The sequence below is a fragment of the Podarcis muralis genome, chromosome 3 (genome assembly GCF_964188315.1).
Source record: "Podarcis muralis chromosome 3, rPodMur119.hap1.1, whole genome shotgun sequence".
Classification (NCBI taxonomy): domain Eukaryota; kingdom Metazoa; phylum Chordata; class Lepidosauria; order Squamata; family Lacertidae; genus Podarcis; species Podarcis muralis.
The window spans coordinates 82776346-82789854 of record NC_135657.1 but is presented as its reverse complement, the minus strand read 5'-3'; the positions used below and the strand labels follow the sequence as shown (position 1 = coordinate 82789854).

Here is a 13509-nt window from a genome sequence, read left to right as displayed (position 1 = left end):
AATAAACCCTTGGTGGAAATGAGCAGGGATGGGCAGTGATGAGACTCTGCCACTGATACCACAGCAGGCACAATGTTGTCATCCTCTGGGGCGCAATTTGCCCGTCAGCTATGTTCCAAATAAAGAAGCTTATTTCAGTTAGAAACACAGCAGGTTGAAGATGCTGTACTTGGAAGTACAGCTTGAACACATATTCTGACTCTTCATGGGTCAGGAGGCACCTCTGTGTAGAGTTTAGGCTAAGCATCCTTAGTCTCCAACAGCAGCGTTGCCTTCTGTATCAGATATAGACAACTTTCATGCCCCCGTGGACCACTCTGTTCTCCAAATGGTCTGCATGCATGTCAGAAGTGTATTATGCCAGACAAAGTGGCCCCCTACTAAAGCTATTGCAGAAAGTGTTTCACTATTAGGTGTTCAAGCATAACGTCACACGTTCTGCTCCTTACAACTTGGAAAACCAACTTTCCTTGGGAGGGAAATAGTAGTAAACCCCTTTTTTACTACACATTGACTAAAAGTTGGTACGGCCGCTGTGGGTAAGGTAAACATTGCCTTCAAGGCCAGATCCAACCCACAGGCTAACAACTGACCATCCCCCACCTGCACAAAAAACAGAGTCCCTAAACATTTCTTGATCAAGACAGTGCTATGTTATAAGAATTTAAGGTTTCGAATATGTAAACTAAATGTACAAGGCAAACACGTACATAAATACATAAACCACATGTCTGAAACAGTTCAGGAAGACAGTCCTGAGACCATTTTGACTCACCCCTTCTGCGATGTTTGTATGATGTTTCTGGGGGTGGTCTGGAGTTTGAGGGTGGGCAATTTGAAAAGTCTACATAAGGGCTGGCACACCTTTGTTCTGGGTTCTCCTCCTCTCTCCTGCGTGTGGGGGGAGCACCCTGTTGCAACAGTTTAATAAAGATCAGGCTTAATAGCTACTTTGGTTCTCAATATTCTCTGGTTGGCCTCTTTATTTTCTCCTACCGATAGGGAACCCACTTCAGGACTCTATATGGGCTCTTGGATACCCCATAAGGGAAAAAGGGCAGATTTTGTTCAGTGGGGTGGGATGGGGTGGAGCTATAACACCCATTTAATTTCAGATGGACATAACTGAGTATGGTCTAACTATTCTTTTCTCTCTCTCACTTTGAGCACCTCTTCAAAGTAGTTGCTATTGCAATTTGGCATTTAATCAAGACAAAAATGTAGTACAATGATTTTACGCATTCCTGAGATCATTTATAGAGTACAAAGTACATTCCGTTTGTCTCGGTTCACCAAGGTGTGGTGTACGTGCTAGAAATAAGTGGGTGTCAGTTTTGGTTCCTCTCAGTTTCTCAGTTTCTAATCTAAAGTCCAGTTCCTCACATTTCCACATCAGTTTGTGATTTTTGAAAGTCTTCAAGAAAATGCATTAACATTTCCCTGCAAATTTATCCTAATGCACACATTTTTGCAAAGCACTTTTCCCTAATATAATGCATTTTGGTATGTTATTGCCACTAATACATGCATTTTTATGTTCAGCTTGTACACACTACTTGGCTGGAGAACTGCACTGCAAAATTTGTCAAATTTATTCACTGTCATGGATCCTTTATCAATGGCTGCATTAGAAGCATTTGCAGCACCCAACCACACTCAGTGTTACTTTTGATAAATACTTGGTAAACAGGTAAGTGGAAAGCTGGATTTCTGTGATAAGTTCTCATGGGGAAAGAATCTTACAGCTGGATACTGGAATGGTGCCAAAAATACCATTACTGAATAAATCTTGGAGGAGTAACATTATCCTTTAACAAATATTTACTCATCCTGCATTTTAGAGGTGCATAAATATGTGTGAATGTGTGCATGCCTATGTTGCAGCATTATTATTATTATTATTATTACTTTTAGCGTGCTCCAAGGAAGGGATATACAAAATGAAAACCAGATGACTTGAATGGAAGCATTTGTCCATCCATCTGGGTGTGTATTGTCCACATTGACTGGCAGGGGCTCTCCAGGGTTTCAGACAAGTTTCTTTCCCACAATACTACCTGGAGATGCCAAAAACTGAACGTTGGTACTAGAAGATCTTCTTCCACCTGCTCTTTGTGCAGAGGCTCTGTCCTTTCTGGCCAGGTTAGACTTTGGTATACTGATCTTTGGTTCATTAACTTCCTGGGTTATTACTGCACTGTGCCCTATGCGGGGCTGCCTTTGAAGACAAACTTGCAAAGACCTAAACACTAGGGATGACTGTCCAAAGAGAAAGCAAATTTATAGAAAGGCTTATTCTCTCATATTTCAGTATTTGTGGAAGAGAGACATGCCTCTTACAGTACAATCCTAGACATGCCTTCTGATAAATGCACACAAATTCAGTGTGGCTTACTCCCAGGTAACTAGGTTTAGGATTGTAATTTAATAGACTAAACAGGAATATGCTTTAGACATATAAACACATGTGGCCTTTAAAACTTTGGGTGAAGAGTAGGGTGACCATATACTTTAGTCGCCTTTGACTAGACATAACCGTCCAGGGGTCCTTTACCTTTTTTTACCTTATATATAAAACAAGCCTTATTTGAATGGCTGTCCAGTCTAAGTCAGGATTAAGGATAAGGAAGAGCAGAGACCTTGAAGCTGGCACTCAGCTCTCCATTTTCACTATATTTAAATTATAGCTATTTAGTTAGCATATGCAAAGTTACACAAGCATCAGTCCTCTTTTTTGGTGATGCATAAGTGCCCCTCTGCACAGAGCCTAGGACTTGCCGATCAGAAGGTTGGCGGTTTGAATCCCCGCGACGGGGTGAGCTCCTGTTGCTCGGTCCCTGCTCCTGACAACCTAGCAGTTCGAAAGCACGTCAAAGTGTAAGTAGATATATAGGTACCGCTCCGGCGGGAAGGTAAACGGCGTTTCCGTGCGCTGCTCTGGTTTGCCAGAAGCGGCTTAGTCATGCTGGCGACATGAGCCGGAAGCTGTACGCCGGCTCCCTTGGCCAATAAAGCGAGATGAGCGCCGCAACCCCAGAGTCGGCCACTACTGGACCGAATGATCAGGGGCCCCTTTACTTAAGTGCTCCTCTGCTAGCAGGGAGGAAATAATCTCCCTGGCCATAGAATCATGGTATTACAGAATAGCAGATCAGGCAGCCTTGATGCTGGTATAAACTAAATGGAGTAATTAGAGCTATGCACTCCAAAATTGGGCAGATGTTTCAGCACTTTCAACTATAGCACATAATAACTGTTGAATAAGACAGTATTCTATCCAGTAAAATTCAAGAATGTCATTTTGATACTCTGTATTTACTTGTATCCGTTATACCAGAAGGCATCTTGAGGGCAGGGTGTTGCACCTGCAACAGTCTTTTTTCTTTCTTTTTTAATAAACAAAACACACTGCATTGCTATACTTATGCCACTGGAAACATCCCATATTTTATCCTGTTCATGATGAGGCTGCTTTACTCAGCCCAGAGCCCATTGAACTGGGGTTGGCCTGGAGGTGGGGGGAAGGAAATGTTTCTAAATAAATGTTTGTGCATGTATGTGTATATAGGGAAATGCCCTATGCATATAATGCTTAAAAATAAATGCCCTACCCTAATGCTTCGAAGGGAAAGGAGTGAGGAAAGCTTGCTTGCCCAACCAGGCACTCACCCTATCCCCCACCCTGAACAATTTCAAAGTTATTTCCTCGACTTCCCTCCGCTGATATGTCGTCGCCTTCTCCACATACTCTGCAGCTGCATGTGGGGGGAGAGAGCGAGCGAGCAAAGAAGAGAAAAGCCACGGGGGCAACCCTGCTGCAACAGTGGCAAGCAGCCTCGCTCTGCTGCGGCCATTTTAAACATTTGGGGGGGGGGGCGGCGGGAGGGATAGAGGTGTTGCGTTTTGCTTTTGCAAATGACGAACTACACCTTCATTCTGTGTGCGTGTGTTTTAAGGGCTGGCCTCCTCCTCTGGAAAGGAGGGAGCGGAAAATAAATAAATAAATAGAGAGCAAGCGAGAGAGGTGGTGTGTTGAGCGGTGCATGTCGTCTTCGGGAGGCTGGCTTTCGTTCTGAGGGAAGGCATTGACCACAGCAGCAGCAGCAGCAGTAGCAACACGGGAGGGGCGGCTCGACCCGGTCGCTGCCGTCCATTCTTTCTCGCCGCCCCCGCCTTCGGGTGCCAGGCAGCGGAGAAGAAAGGGCAGCCGGCGTGGCTGCCGCCTTTCTCTCTCGCGGGGGCAAGCTTCTTCTGACGCCGGACACCCCATAAGGGGAGGCAGCGGGAGAGAGACACAGAGAGAGAGGAAAAGGGGCCGCCGCCGCCTCTGGTCTACCGGCGTCTGGCTCTCTCCTCCCCGCCCCCCCCCCCGCCCGCCATTGCAATAGGCGGTTGGCCGGTGAGGGGCATTGGAAGTCCCTTTCTCTCCTCCCCCCTCCGGCATCCAGTCGCCGAGCGTGCGCCGAGTGGGCCTCAGCCGCGGCGGAAGAGGCAGGCCGAAGCGGGAGGAACGAGGCCTAGTGCCGTGGCTGCGCCTCTGAGGCGCCGGCGCCTGGGCACGAGAGGCAGCAGCTGCTCCCCGGGGGCGCGATGGTGTGAGGAAAGGGCTGGCCGAGCGAAAATGGCCGGCGGTGCTGGCGTCGGGGGTGTCGGGGGCGGAGGAGGAGTGGGCCGCAGCAGCGTCGGGGGCTCCAGACACAGCCTCTTCCTGGAGGGTGAGTTGGGTTTGTTGTTTTATTATGGCAAGCGCCGGGAAGGGGGGGGGGAGCCCACCCAGGGTGGGCAGCCTAAGGACACCGCTTGCTTCCGAGTAGACGTGAAAAAAGAGAGGCTGGAGGTTCAGAAGGGGGTCGGCAGGTTTCCCTCCCGCCCCGTTTGGGTGTGTGTGTGGCGGGGGGGGGGGGGGATATTTCCCATGCAGTTTCGAGGTCTTTCAAAGGGGAGTGTGGGGGGGGGCGATGGGTGACTGGCAAAGGTGAATGTTTAGGGAGAAGCTCAAGCGGGTTTTACTTTTTTGTGTATGGCTGTTCGCCGTGGTCAGTTGCTAAGGGCAGTGGCCTGTTTTTCATCCTTCCACCTCATCTCCTTTTCTCTCCCCCCCCACCCGCTTCTTCGTATTTTCTATTTTAAAGGAAATTAGAAATGCCATATTGAATATACTGGGAAGGAAGAACAGGTGGGTTGGTGGGAATCCTAACGTGGGAATATTGCCATGTAAGGTTTCTCTTTTTCTTTTCTTTCTCTCTCTGTTTTCATACCTGCTTCACTTGGAAAGGTAAGGGAACGACTTACCATATATATATAGCATGACCCTATACGTATTGGTTGGGCCCACTGTGTTACTTCCAGCAAAGTGTAGATAGGGTTTTTAGACTTAATTAGTCCTATTTGTAAAAAGGTAGCTTTTGCAGCACTAAATGTATGAAGTACAGCAAAAAGTTTGCAAAGTACTCATATAATTTGTTCTAATATTGTTCTGTTTCTCTTTAGGGTACAGAGAGTTTAATGAATTGTGCAAGCATGATAGCTTTGCATCCTGTTTCCCCACAGTGATAATGCAACATGCTGTCTTCTAAAAAATACTTTATCTGGGAGATTTTCAAAGAATAGTTCCTCTCCTGTTATGTCTATTTTAAAATGGTAGTATGCATTTATACATCACATAATTAGAGAGATAATATATGTGATAATCCTGTCAAACATATTATTTTTAGTGTTTTGTTCCATAAATCAAATAGTACTGATGCTTCAAATTGAGAGATGGAGAATTATGAGTACAAGTTCATATGCTTTCTTTCATATTGATCTGTTAAGGGAAACACTAATTTATTATAATGTACAAAGAGCAAAATCAATGGCTAGAAAGTAATGTGAAGAATCTCTCCAATACAGTTCTTTGGATGGGTGATGTAGCAGTGCAGTGTCAGAAAATGACACTGCACAATTGATGCAAGCTGAAAGAAAAGGTTTAAGCTTGATCCACAAATGCAACTATCTACACTAGTGGGTGCTCAATATAGAAATGAATTTTACATGCGTAGGAGCCTTTATTCACGTTGCCACTCACAAGAATGGTTGCATGTGTGAATTGAGTCTACTGCTGCCTGTTAAGAGTTGTGTGTTCCAAGTGAATGAAGGCTGCTTACATTTAATATTGCCAATATCTGCAGAAGCTGATTTATTATCAGGACAAAGAAACTGACTAGTTTCTGCTACCCTGCCACAGTAAGTTGCAGTACTGCTGTTTACACATTTGCAATCCCATTTAATCGGTCAGGCTTGCACTCTTGCAACTGTGAATCAAGCTTAAACCTCTTTTAGCCAGCATCTGTAGTCCCTGCAAATTGGTTTGCTTGGTCACACCGACCTGCTGCTTAAATTGGCAAGATGATGAGGGTGTTGTTGTGATTCTCAAAAAAGTAATCCAGTTTGCTATTCCAGGCTGTATTCTTATGGGGGCATTGTATTGCAGAGTCTTGGTAGGTGTTGTGAGGGATATTGTGGGGGCAGTGATTTTCTCCTCAGTGAGATATTTCCTTTCCACATGAAAATCTGAAAGCGGACATATGTTGTCCCTGTTTAGATGTAATGTTCTCCATCTGATCGCTATGGTCCATCTTATCAGGCTAAGACTGAGTGTTGTGGCAGGAGTCTTTCCTCCCTTTGGTCACATTCCTTAATCCAAAACTTTCTGGGGTTTGTTAAACCACGCTTAATCCCTTACATCTAAATCAGGAAATAGAGGTTGAAGTGATGACTATAATTCTGGCTTGCTAACCAGAATCAAGCCATGACTTGCAGTTCTTTGAGAAAGGTTTATTGGACTAATATTTTTAAAGTCTTGACTGGGTCAGTAACAAGGATACTGAGTGCCAAGAACAGTTCAGAGTATGCCAGCATGGAACATATGCAGAGAAAGCCAGCTGTTGTAGATGTGCTCTTATTGGTGATGGTGGTTAAGAACTATGACAACAAAAACAATAGTCTGGAATGTATGATAGGTGATTACTATTTAGATTACAAATTTATTTTATTAGTAATCTCATATATATGGGGTATGACAGGCTTCTAGGTATTGCATTTATACACTATATTTCATTCAGTTCCAGTTAAATGAAATGGTGATTATTTTCAGTCGTGTGCTGAAGGTAGGTAAACAAAATCAAAGCATAAAATAATTACCTTAAATAAACACAAAATAGAAAATCAAGGTCTGTCCCTTGCTACTAAAATTTGACTATGTCAGGTGGCCACGGCAGGAGTTGCAAATGAAGGAAGTGCTTGGTCTGGTAGTTAGTGTTTTCTTTCACAAGAAAGGTCATGTTGGTATTCTTAAGCCCGATTAACAGTATTTTAAGCTTCTACATCTATATAGTTTTAGGAGATGGCATAGGTCTCAACTTGCACAGTTTTTCAGGCTATGAATACATTTTATACTTAATTGAACAGCGCACACAATCATGTTATGGGAACATAGTTGCATGAACAAATTTTGACTATGATATGCAATGGTCCCTATCAAAGTGGCTGGTCCATCCAGTGTCAAGAACGTTAGGCATGTTTAATCCCTTCTTGCTATTGTTTCCAATGAATGGTGTTCATTTCCAATAGGAATGAACAAAAATGAGGATTTGGGGCATCAGGATTTTGTCATAATTTTTTTTGTATAGAATAACTAAATAGAGTAAATGTATTTCTATATAATTCCCACAGCAAGCAAGCAGTGACTTCTAGTGAGAATGAAACCATTTCTGTAGCAATTTCCTATCTTTTACTTTACTGAGCTGCTCCTGTTTATTTATTAATGTTTGCATTCTTTAATTTCAAAAATTCAGTAGCTTTAAAGCATCACTGCACTTCTGAGTCTGTAAGGAACTTTTGATCATGGGGCACAGGATTCTGGGAAACCCTACATGTAATCAATTTATAAAACCAAGTTCCAAATGTTCTTTGGTACTTTAGTATGCCCAAGAAACGAAACATAGGATGGGGCTATGTAGATTGAAGCAGGTTCGCTTCTTTGTAGTCAGCATCACCAGGAGCAGGGAGCTAGTTTAGGAGCCCACTCTCATGATCTCTGAAAGCATCCCTTTTACTTCCTCTCAGAAACATGAGCCAGTGTGGTGTAGTGGTTAAGAGTGGTAGATTCGTAATCTGGGGAACCGGGTTCGCATCTCCGCTCCTCCACATGCAGCTGCTGGGTGACCTTGGGCTAGTCACACTTCTCTGAAGTCTCTCAGCCCCATTCACCTCACAGTGTTTGTTGTGGGGGAGTTACAGATGGGTAGCCGTGTTGGTCTGCCATAGTCAAAACAAAAAAAAATTCCTTCCAGTAGCACCTGTTGTGGGGGAGGAAGGGAAAGGAGAATGTTAGCCGCTTTGAGACTCCTTCGGGTAGTGATAAAGCGGGATATCAAATCCAAACTCTTCTTCTCTTCTTCTTCATTCTTATCAGGAAAACTAAAAGGCTACATTTGGTTTGTGGTCTTGGGGCAGGGGAAGATGCTCAGTACTCCTCTATGTAAGTTTTTAAAAGGCTGCCTGGATTTGACCAAAGGCTCTGCTAGGCCCACACCCTAATCTCTGCAGTGGCTAACCAAATTCCTATGGCAAGGCCACAACTAGAACATAGTCCTCCTCCGCTCATGATCCCCATCAGTGTGTTCAGAAGCATGCTGCCTCTGATACTAGAGATAGTACAGTGCTATCATGACTAGTAATCATTGGTAGTCTTATTCTCCTGACTTTGGATGGCCTTGTACTTCTGACAGTGTCACTGGTCATGAATAATTTCCATTCTGAGGGCAGTTCAGGTGAAGGAACTATTTCCCCCTTATTCCCCTGCCTTTGCCACCAACCTAACAATATCTGAAACATATTTTCTGAGCTAGGTAAGTGGACGTGTGCTTTCCTCTTTAGCGCCTGGAGAGAATGCTCACTGTGGGTAAACACAGGGCATGACTACATTTTGAAAAGCTAGTCTGCCGTAGGTAACAAACTTAATGATGGATGAGATCATAATATGTAAAAGGAAAGATTTTTGTTGGTAGGATGAGTGGATCTTATATCTAAAAGAAAATGCAGTGTGTGTTTCACATCCCCCACCCCCCACTTTTTTATTCTCTGTGCCTGGTAATGTCTTCCCTAGCAACCATTTCACATTTTGGAAAACTGCCTCCCACTTTGAAAACCATGGCTTTATTACCATTCTCTGCAGTTTGTTGTACGGCAGTATTAATACACTTTGGACTAAAAACTGTTTATAGACAGACTTCCAAGGAGGCGAACAATTTCTAATATTTTCCCCTTAGATATATTCATTTCAGACTTAAGTGAATAAAAGGATTCCATTAGCACTTGCTCTGGTTTCAGTTTTGCCGCTCCTGCAGATTTTTTATCCCAGCTAGGACACTGAATGGCAAAGAAATGAAATGGGCTCACTGTGGGGCAGGGTAGCTAAGAAAAAACACATCTGACAGTGTTCTCTCCACCCTCTGTGTTGTTTAGTAATAAGGACATCAGCAGTTAGAGAACAAGGTGGAAGCCAGTTTCTAATTTACATAAGATGATGTACTGAAGCATGACTAGGAGTTAAATATGACAGAGTGACCTCCGCCTCCAATTCTAAGCAGTTTTCTGCAAAGTCTCTCTTCTCAGTAGTGAAATCTTCTGCTTTAGGATACTGTGTGTTCTACTACTGTATACTCAGGGCCAGCTTACCTGAAAGAGCACCTCCCCCCTTCTGTCCCGTGTTTCTGCTTTGGCTCTTCATTTAATCTCATGTTTCTACTTCCTGCAATTTTATTAGGTCTTTTTATTTTGAGCCGCTGGCTACCTAGTTCAAATTTCTTCTAGCCACCTGCTATTTTTATGCTTTGTGAAGTTTTTTCAGAGCTCCCTTTTTGCCTCCCTTCTGATTCTCTCACCCAGTGGTGGGTAGCCTGTGGCCTTGCATCATATGTCATGTGCCCACTGGGATTCTGTGTACCCATTGTTGCTCAATGAACCACCTCTCTGAGAACCACTTCCTCTTCCGCATAAAGTGTATGCTTGGGAAAGGTGTCTACGGATGGGAAGGATTTGAATCAGCTTATATTTGAAGATGAATTTGCGCTTTCTGAAATAATAAGCAAACAAAAACACAGCCATCATTTGAAATGTGCACTTCTCTGAATTTGGCAGTGCAGTTCGCCAGCCAAGCAATATGTACCAAAATTCATATATTAGGGCGGTAAAGTGTTCATATAAATGCCTATATTAGTTAAAATAACATGATGCATCAAATTAGGGGAAATGCTTCAAGAATGTGTACATTAGGCAAAATTGCATACAAAATATGTATACCGGTACATATGTATATTACAGTGGTACCTAGAATCATAGAATCATAGAGTTGGAAGAGACCACAAGGGCCTTCGAGCCCAACCCCCTGCCAAGCAGGAAACACCATCAGAGCACTCCTGACATATGGTTGTCGAGCCTCTGCTTAAAGACCTCCAAAGAAGGAGACTCCACCACACTCCTTGGCAGCAAATTCCACTGTCGAACAGCTCTTACTGTCAGGAAGTTCTTCCTAATGTTTAGGTGGAATTTTCTTTCTTGTAGTTTGGATCCATTGCTCCGTGTCCGCTTCTCTGGAGCAGCAGAAAACAACCTTTGTCCCTCCTCTATATGACATCCTTTTATATATTTGAACATGGCTATCATATCACCCCTTAACCTCCTCTTCTCCAGGCTAAACATGCCCAGCTCCCTTAGCCGTTCCTCATAAGGCATCGTTTCCAGGCCTTTGACCATTTTGGTTGCCCTCCTCTGGACACGTTCTAGTTTGTCAGTGTCCTCCTTGAACTGTGGTGCCCAGAACTGGACACAGTACTCCAGGTGAGGTCTGACCAGAGCAGAATACAGTGGCACTATTACTTCTCTTGATCTAGATGCTATACTCCTATTGATGCAGCCCAGAAATGCATTGGCTTTTTTAGCTGCCGCGTCACACTGTTGGCTCATGTCAAGTTTGTGGTCAACCAAGACTCCTAGATGCTTTTCACATGTACTGCTCTCAAGCCAGGTGTCACCTCCATTTAAGAACAGTCCGGTTTAAGAACGATTTGGTTTACAAACTCCTCAAAACCGGAAATAGTGTCCTGGTTTGAAAACTTTACCTCGGTCTGAGAACGGAATCCGAACAGTGGAAGGGGACCAACGGTGGGAGGCCTCATTAGGGAAAGTGCGCCTTGGTATAAGAATGGACTTCCGGAACGGATTAAGTTCATAAACCAAGGTACCATTGTATTAGGAAAAACACACATTAAAATGCTGTTAAATTTTCATGAGGCTCTTTTTCCAGAAAAATCTGGATCTGATCTGGAGAGCTGAGTTTAAGATGGTAAAAATGAGAAACCGATTGAAATTGACATATTTGCCTATCCATAGTAGTGTTTCAGAACAGGAACAATGCAATTCTGCAGCGCTACAAACTGCTCACTTTTGGACCTGACCCCACATAACACCTGTACAGCCAACAGATTACCCTTGAGGGAATGCAGCCACTTTCCTTCATGCTTCTCTTTTTTCCTGAAACCATCTTTCCTCTGAGCTTTCTGTGTTTTAGCTTTTGTTTATCACATACCTCTACACTGACCTGTGCTTGCTCCTGTATTCAGTTTAAATCACAGCCAGACTGACTCAATACTGTTTCTTCATAGAAGCTGGAATGTGAATTACAATACTTTATTTCCTGAGTAGCTAAGCATTCTGAATCCTCACATTTAATTCAAATAATGATCATCAGATGATTTACCTTCATAAGTGCAATGCAATATAGAGTACATTTAGTTCTCAGCAGTAATTGAGGAACATGATGCTAATTCATATTCTAAAACAGTGGCATTTTCTCTCTCTGCATTACTAAGGTGGTATGCATGCTAAGGTGGTGTACATTCAGCTATTATATAGAACAGTGAGAGCTTCCTCTTCATTACTATTACCATGGCAGTAGTCCTGAACCAGCAGTTGTCGTTTTGATATATGTATGCACTAATGTGGATTGAAGAGTCTCAGTTGAGTGGTGAAAGTGAATAGCCCAGATGGAAACCAGTTACTATTCTAATAATGTTCCCTCCTAAGGATAAAGTACTGAAGAAGGGGGCTGATTATTAAAACTAAGAAAATGTTATTGAAACAATGTGATTTGACACTGTGGAAGGAGGTATCCTTTTGTTATTATTTTTCTCTTGAAATGGAATCATAAGTGGATATGTATATGTATTTAGCTACTAAACATTTCTTTTAACTATTAAGCAACAGCTGTATGTGCATCTGTTGCAGTAGTTGTTGGGAGCCAGTTTTTTCCCCTTTCAGATACTGTTTAAAGTGCTACAGAAACCTGAAAACCTGGTTGATCAGAGACCACAGCAGGATAGAAAAATGATTATGTATATTATGGGTGGTAATAGCTATGCAAGAGTGCTTCAGAATCTTGTAAAATTATCATATGTATGCAGCCTAATTTGCCATGGTTGCAGTGAGCAACTTTATTAAGCTAAAAGTACAAATTGTACAAAATACTTGGAGACTCTTTGATTTGTATGAGTCCCCAGGAAATAGACATGTTTGAGGAAATATTGGATTTTGCTGTTGTATAGATTTTTAAGAATACTTCATGAATGAATCTAATTGGGCATGAGAATGAATTTTATCTGTAGTGAGAGTCATATGAATTTAATTTCAAAATCTGAAATAGCACTGTAATGTACTTGAAACACTGCTTTTGTGGTAAATTGCAAGAATTATAAGATATATTAATTAACCCTGATATTGTAAAAGACAGTGGCATTGCAGATAGAAATATATAGAGTGAAGATTCTTTTGGAAGGTTTTTTGGATGTGGCATATAGTCCCACTGTACCACTGTAGTAGAGATAAAGAGCATTGTTGGTGACACTGAAATGGAAGAATCCCAGTACCTTTTGGAACCTCCATTGTTTAGCAGTGTAGTCTTGGCAGTTGTAACACCCCAGTTTTTAAGAAAAAAATGATATCCCCTCCATAGAAAAGTCTGTAAATACCACATTAGAGTTTTCAAGCATTCTGCGCAGTGCTGTGAGTTCTGTGATTATCATTTGGAAGCAGATGTGGATCAGCCTTGTAGACCCATTAAGTTCTAGCAGTTATTTTGTCATTAAATCTGCTACAATAAAACGTTCCACTGTTCACCAAAATAAACCTTAAGGTTTTTATTGAAATAATACTGTTAAACATAATTTGCTTTTTAAAACCCTCTCATGACAGTAACGGAATTCAGAGTATAACTAAACATTATTTCTATCATCAATATTATGTTCCCGACTTTGGTTTACATCAAGAATGAAGGACCTCAGGCCCTGGGGTGACATGGGACCCACCAAGCTTCTCTATTTGGCCCTCAAGACTTTCTCAGGTTTTGCACCTCCCTGGCCCTGTTCTGCACCCTCCTTAAGTGGTTGTTTCAAATGTTCCAAGGCTGATAAA

At 42.7% G+C, this 13509-nt stretch overlaps 1 protein-coding gene across 4 annotated transcripts in view; it reads left to right on the top strand.

Annotated features, from left to right (window-relative positions):
* The first annotated feature begins 3902 nt into the window (after positions 1-3902).
* The window catches only part of SENP6 (SUMO specific peptidase 6), a 44691-nt gene continuing 35084 nt past the window's right edge, over positions 3903-13509 (top strand). The window contains exon 1 of one of the 4 annotated variants that reach the window (XM_028722809.2): positions 3903-4715. In XM_028722809.2, the coding sequence (XP_028578642.1) occupies positions 4622-4715 (94 nt within the window). In that variant the 5' untranslated portion in view covers positions 3903-4621. Of the gene's footprint in view, positions 4716-11016; positions 13439-13509 lie in introns of those variants that run through there. The other 3 variants (XM_028722805.2, XM_028722806.2, XM_028722807.2) reach the window with 3 other exon arrangements.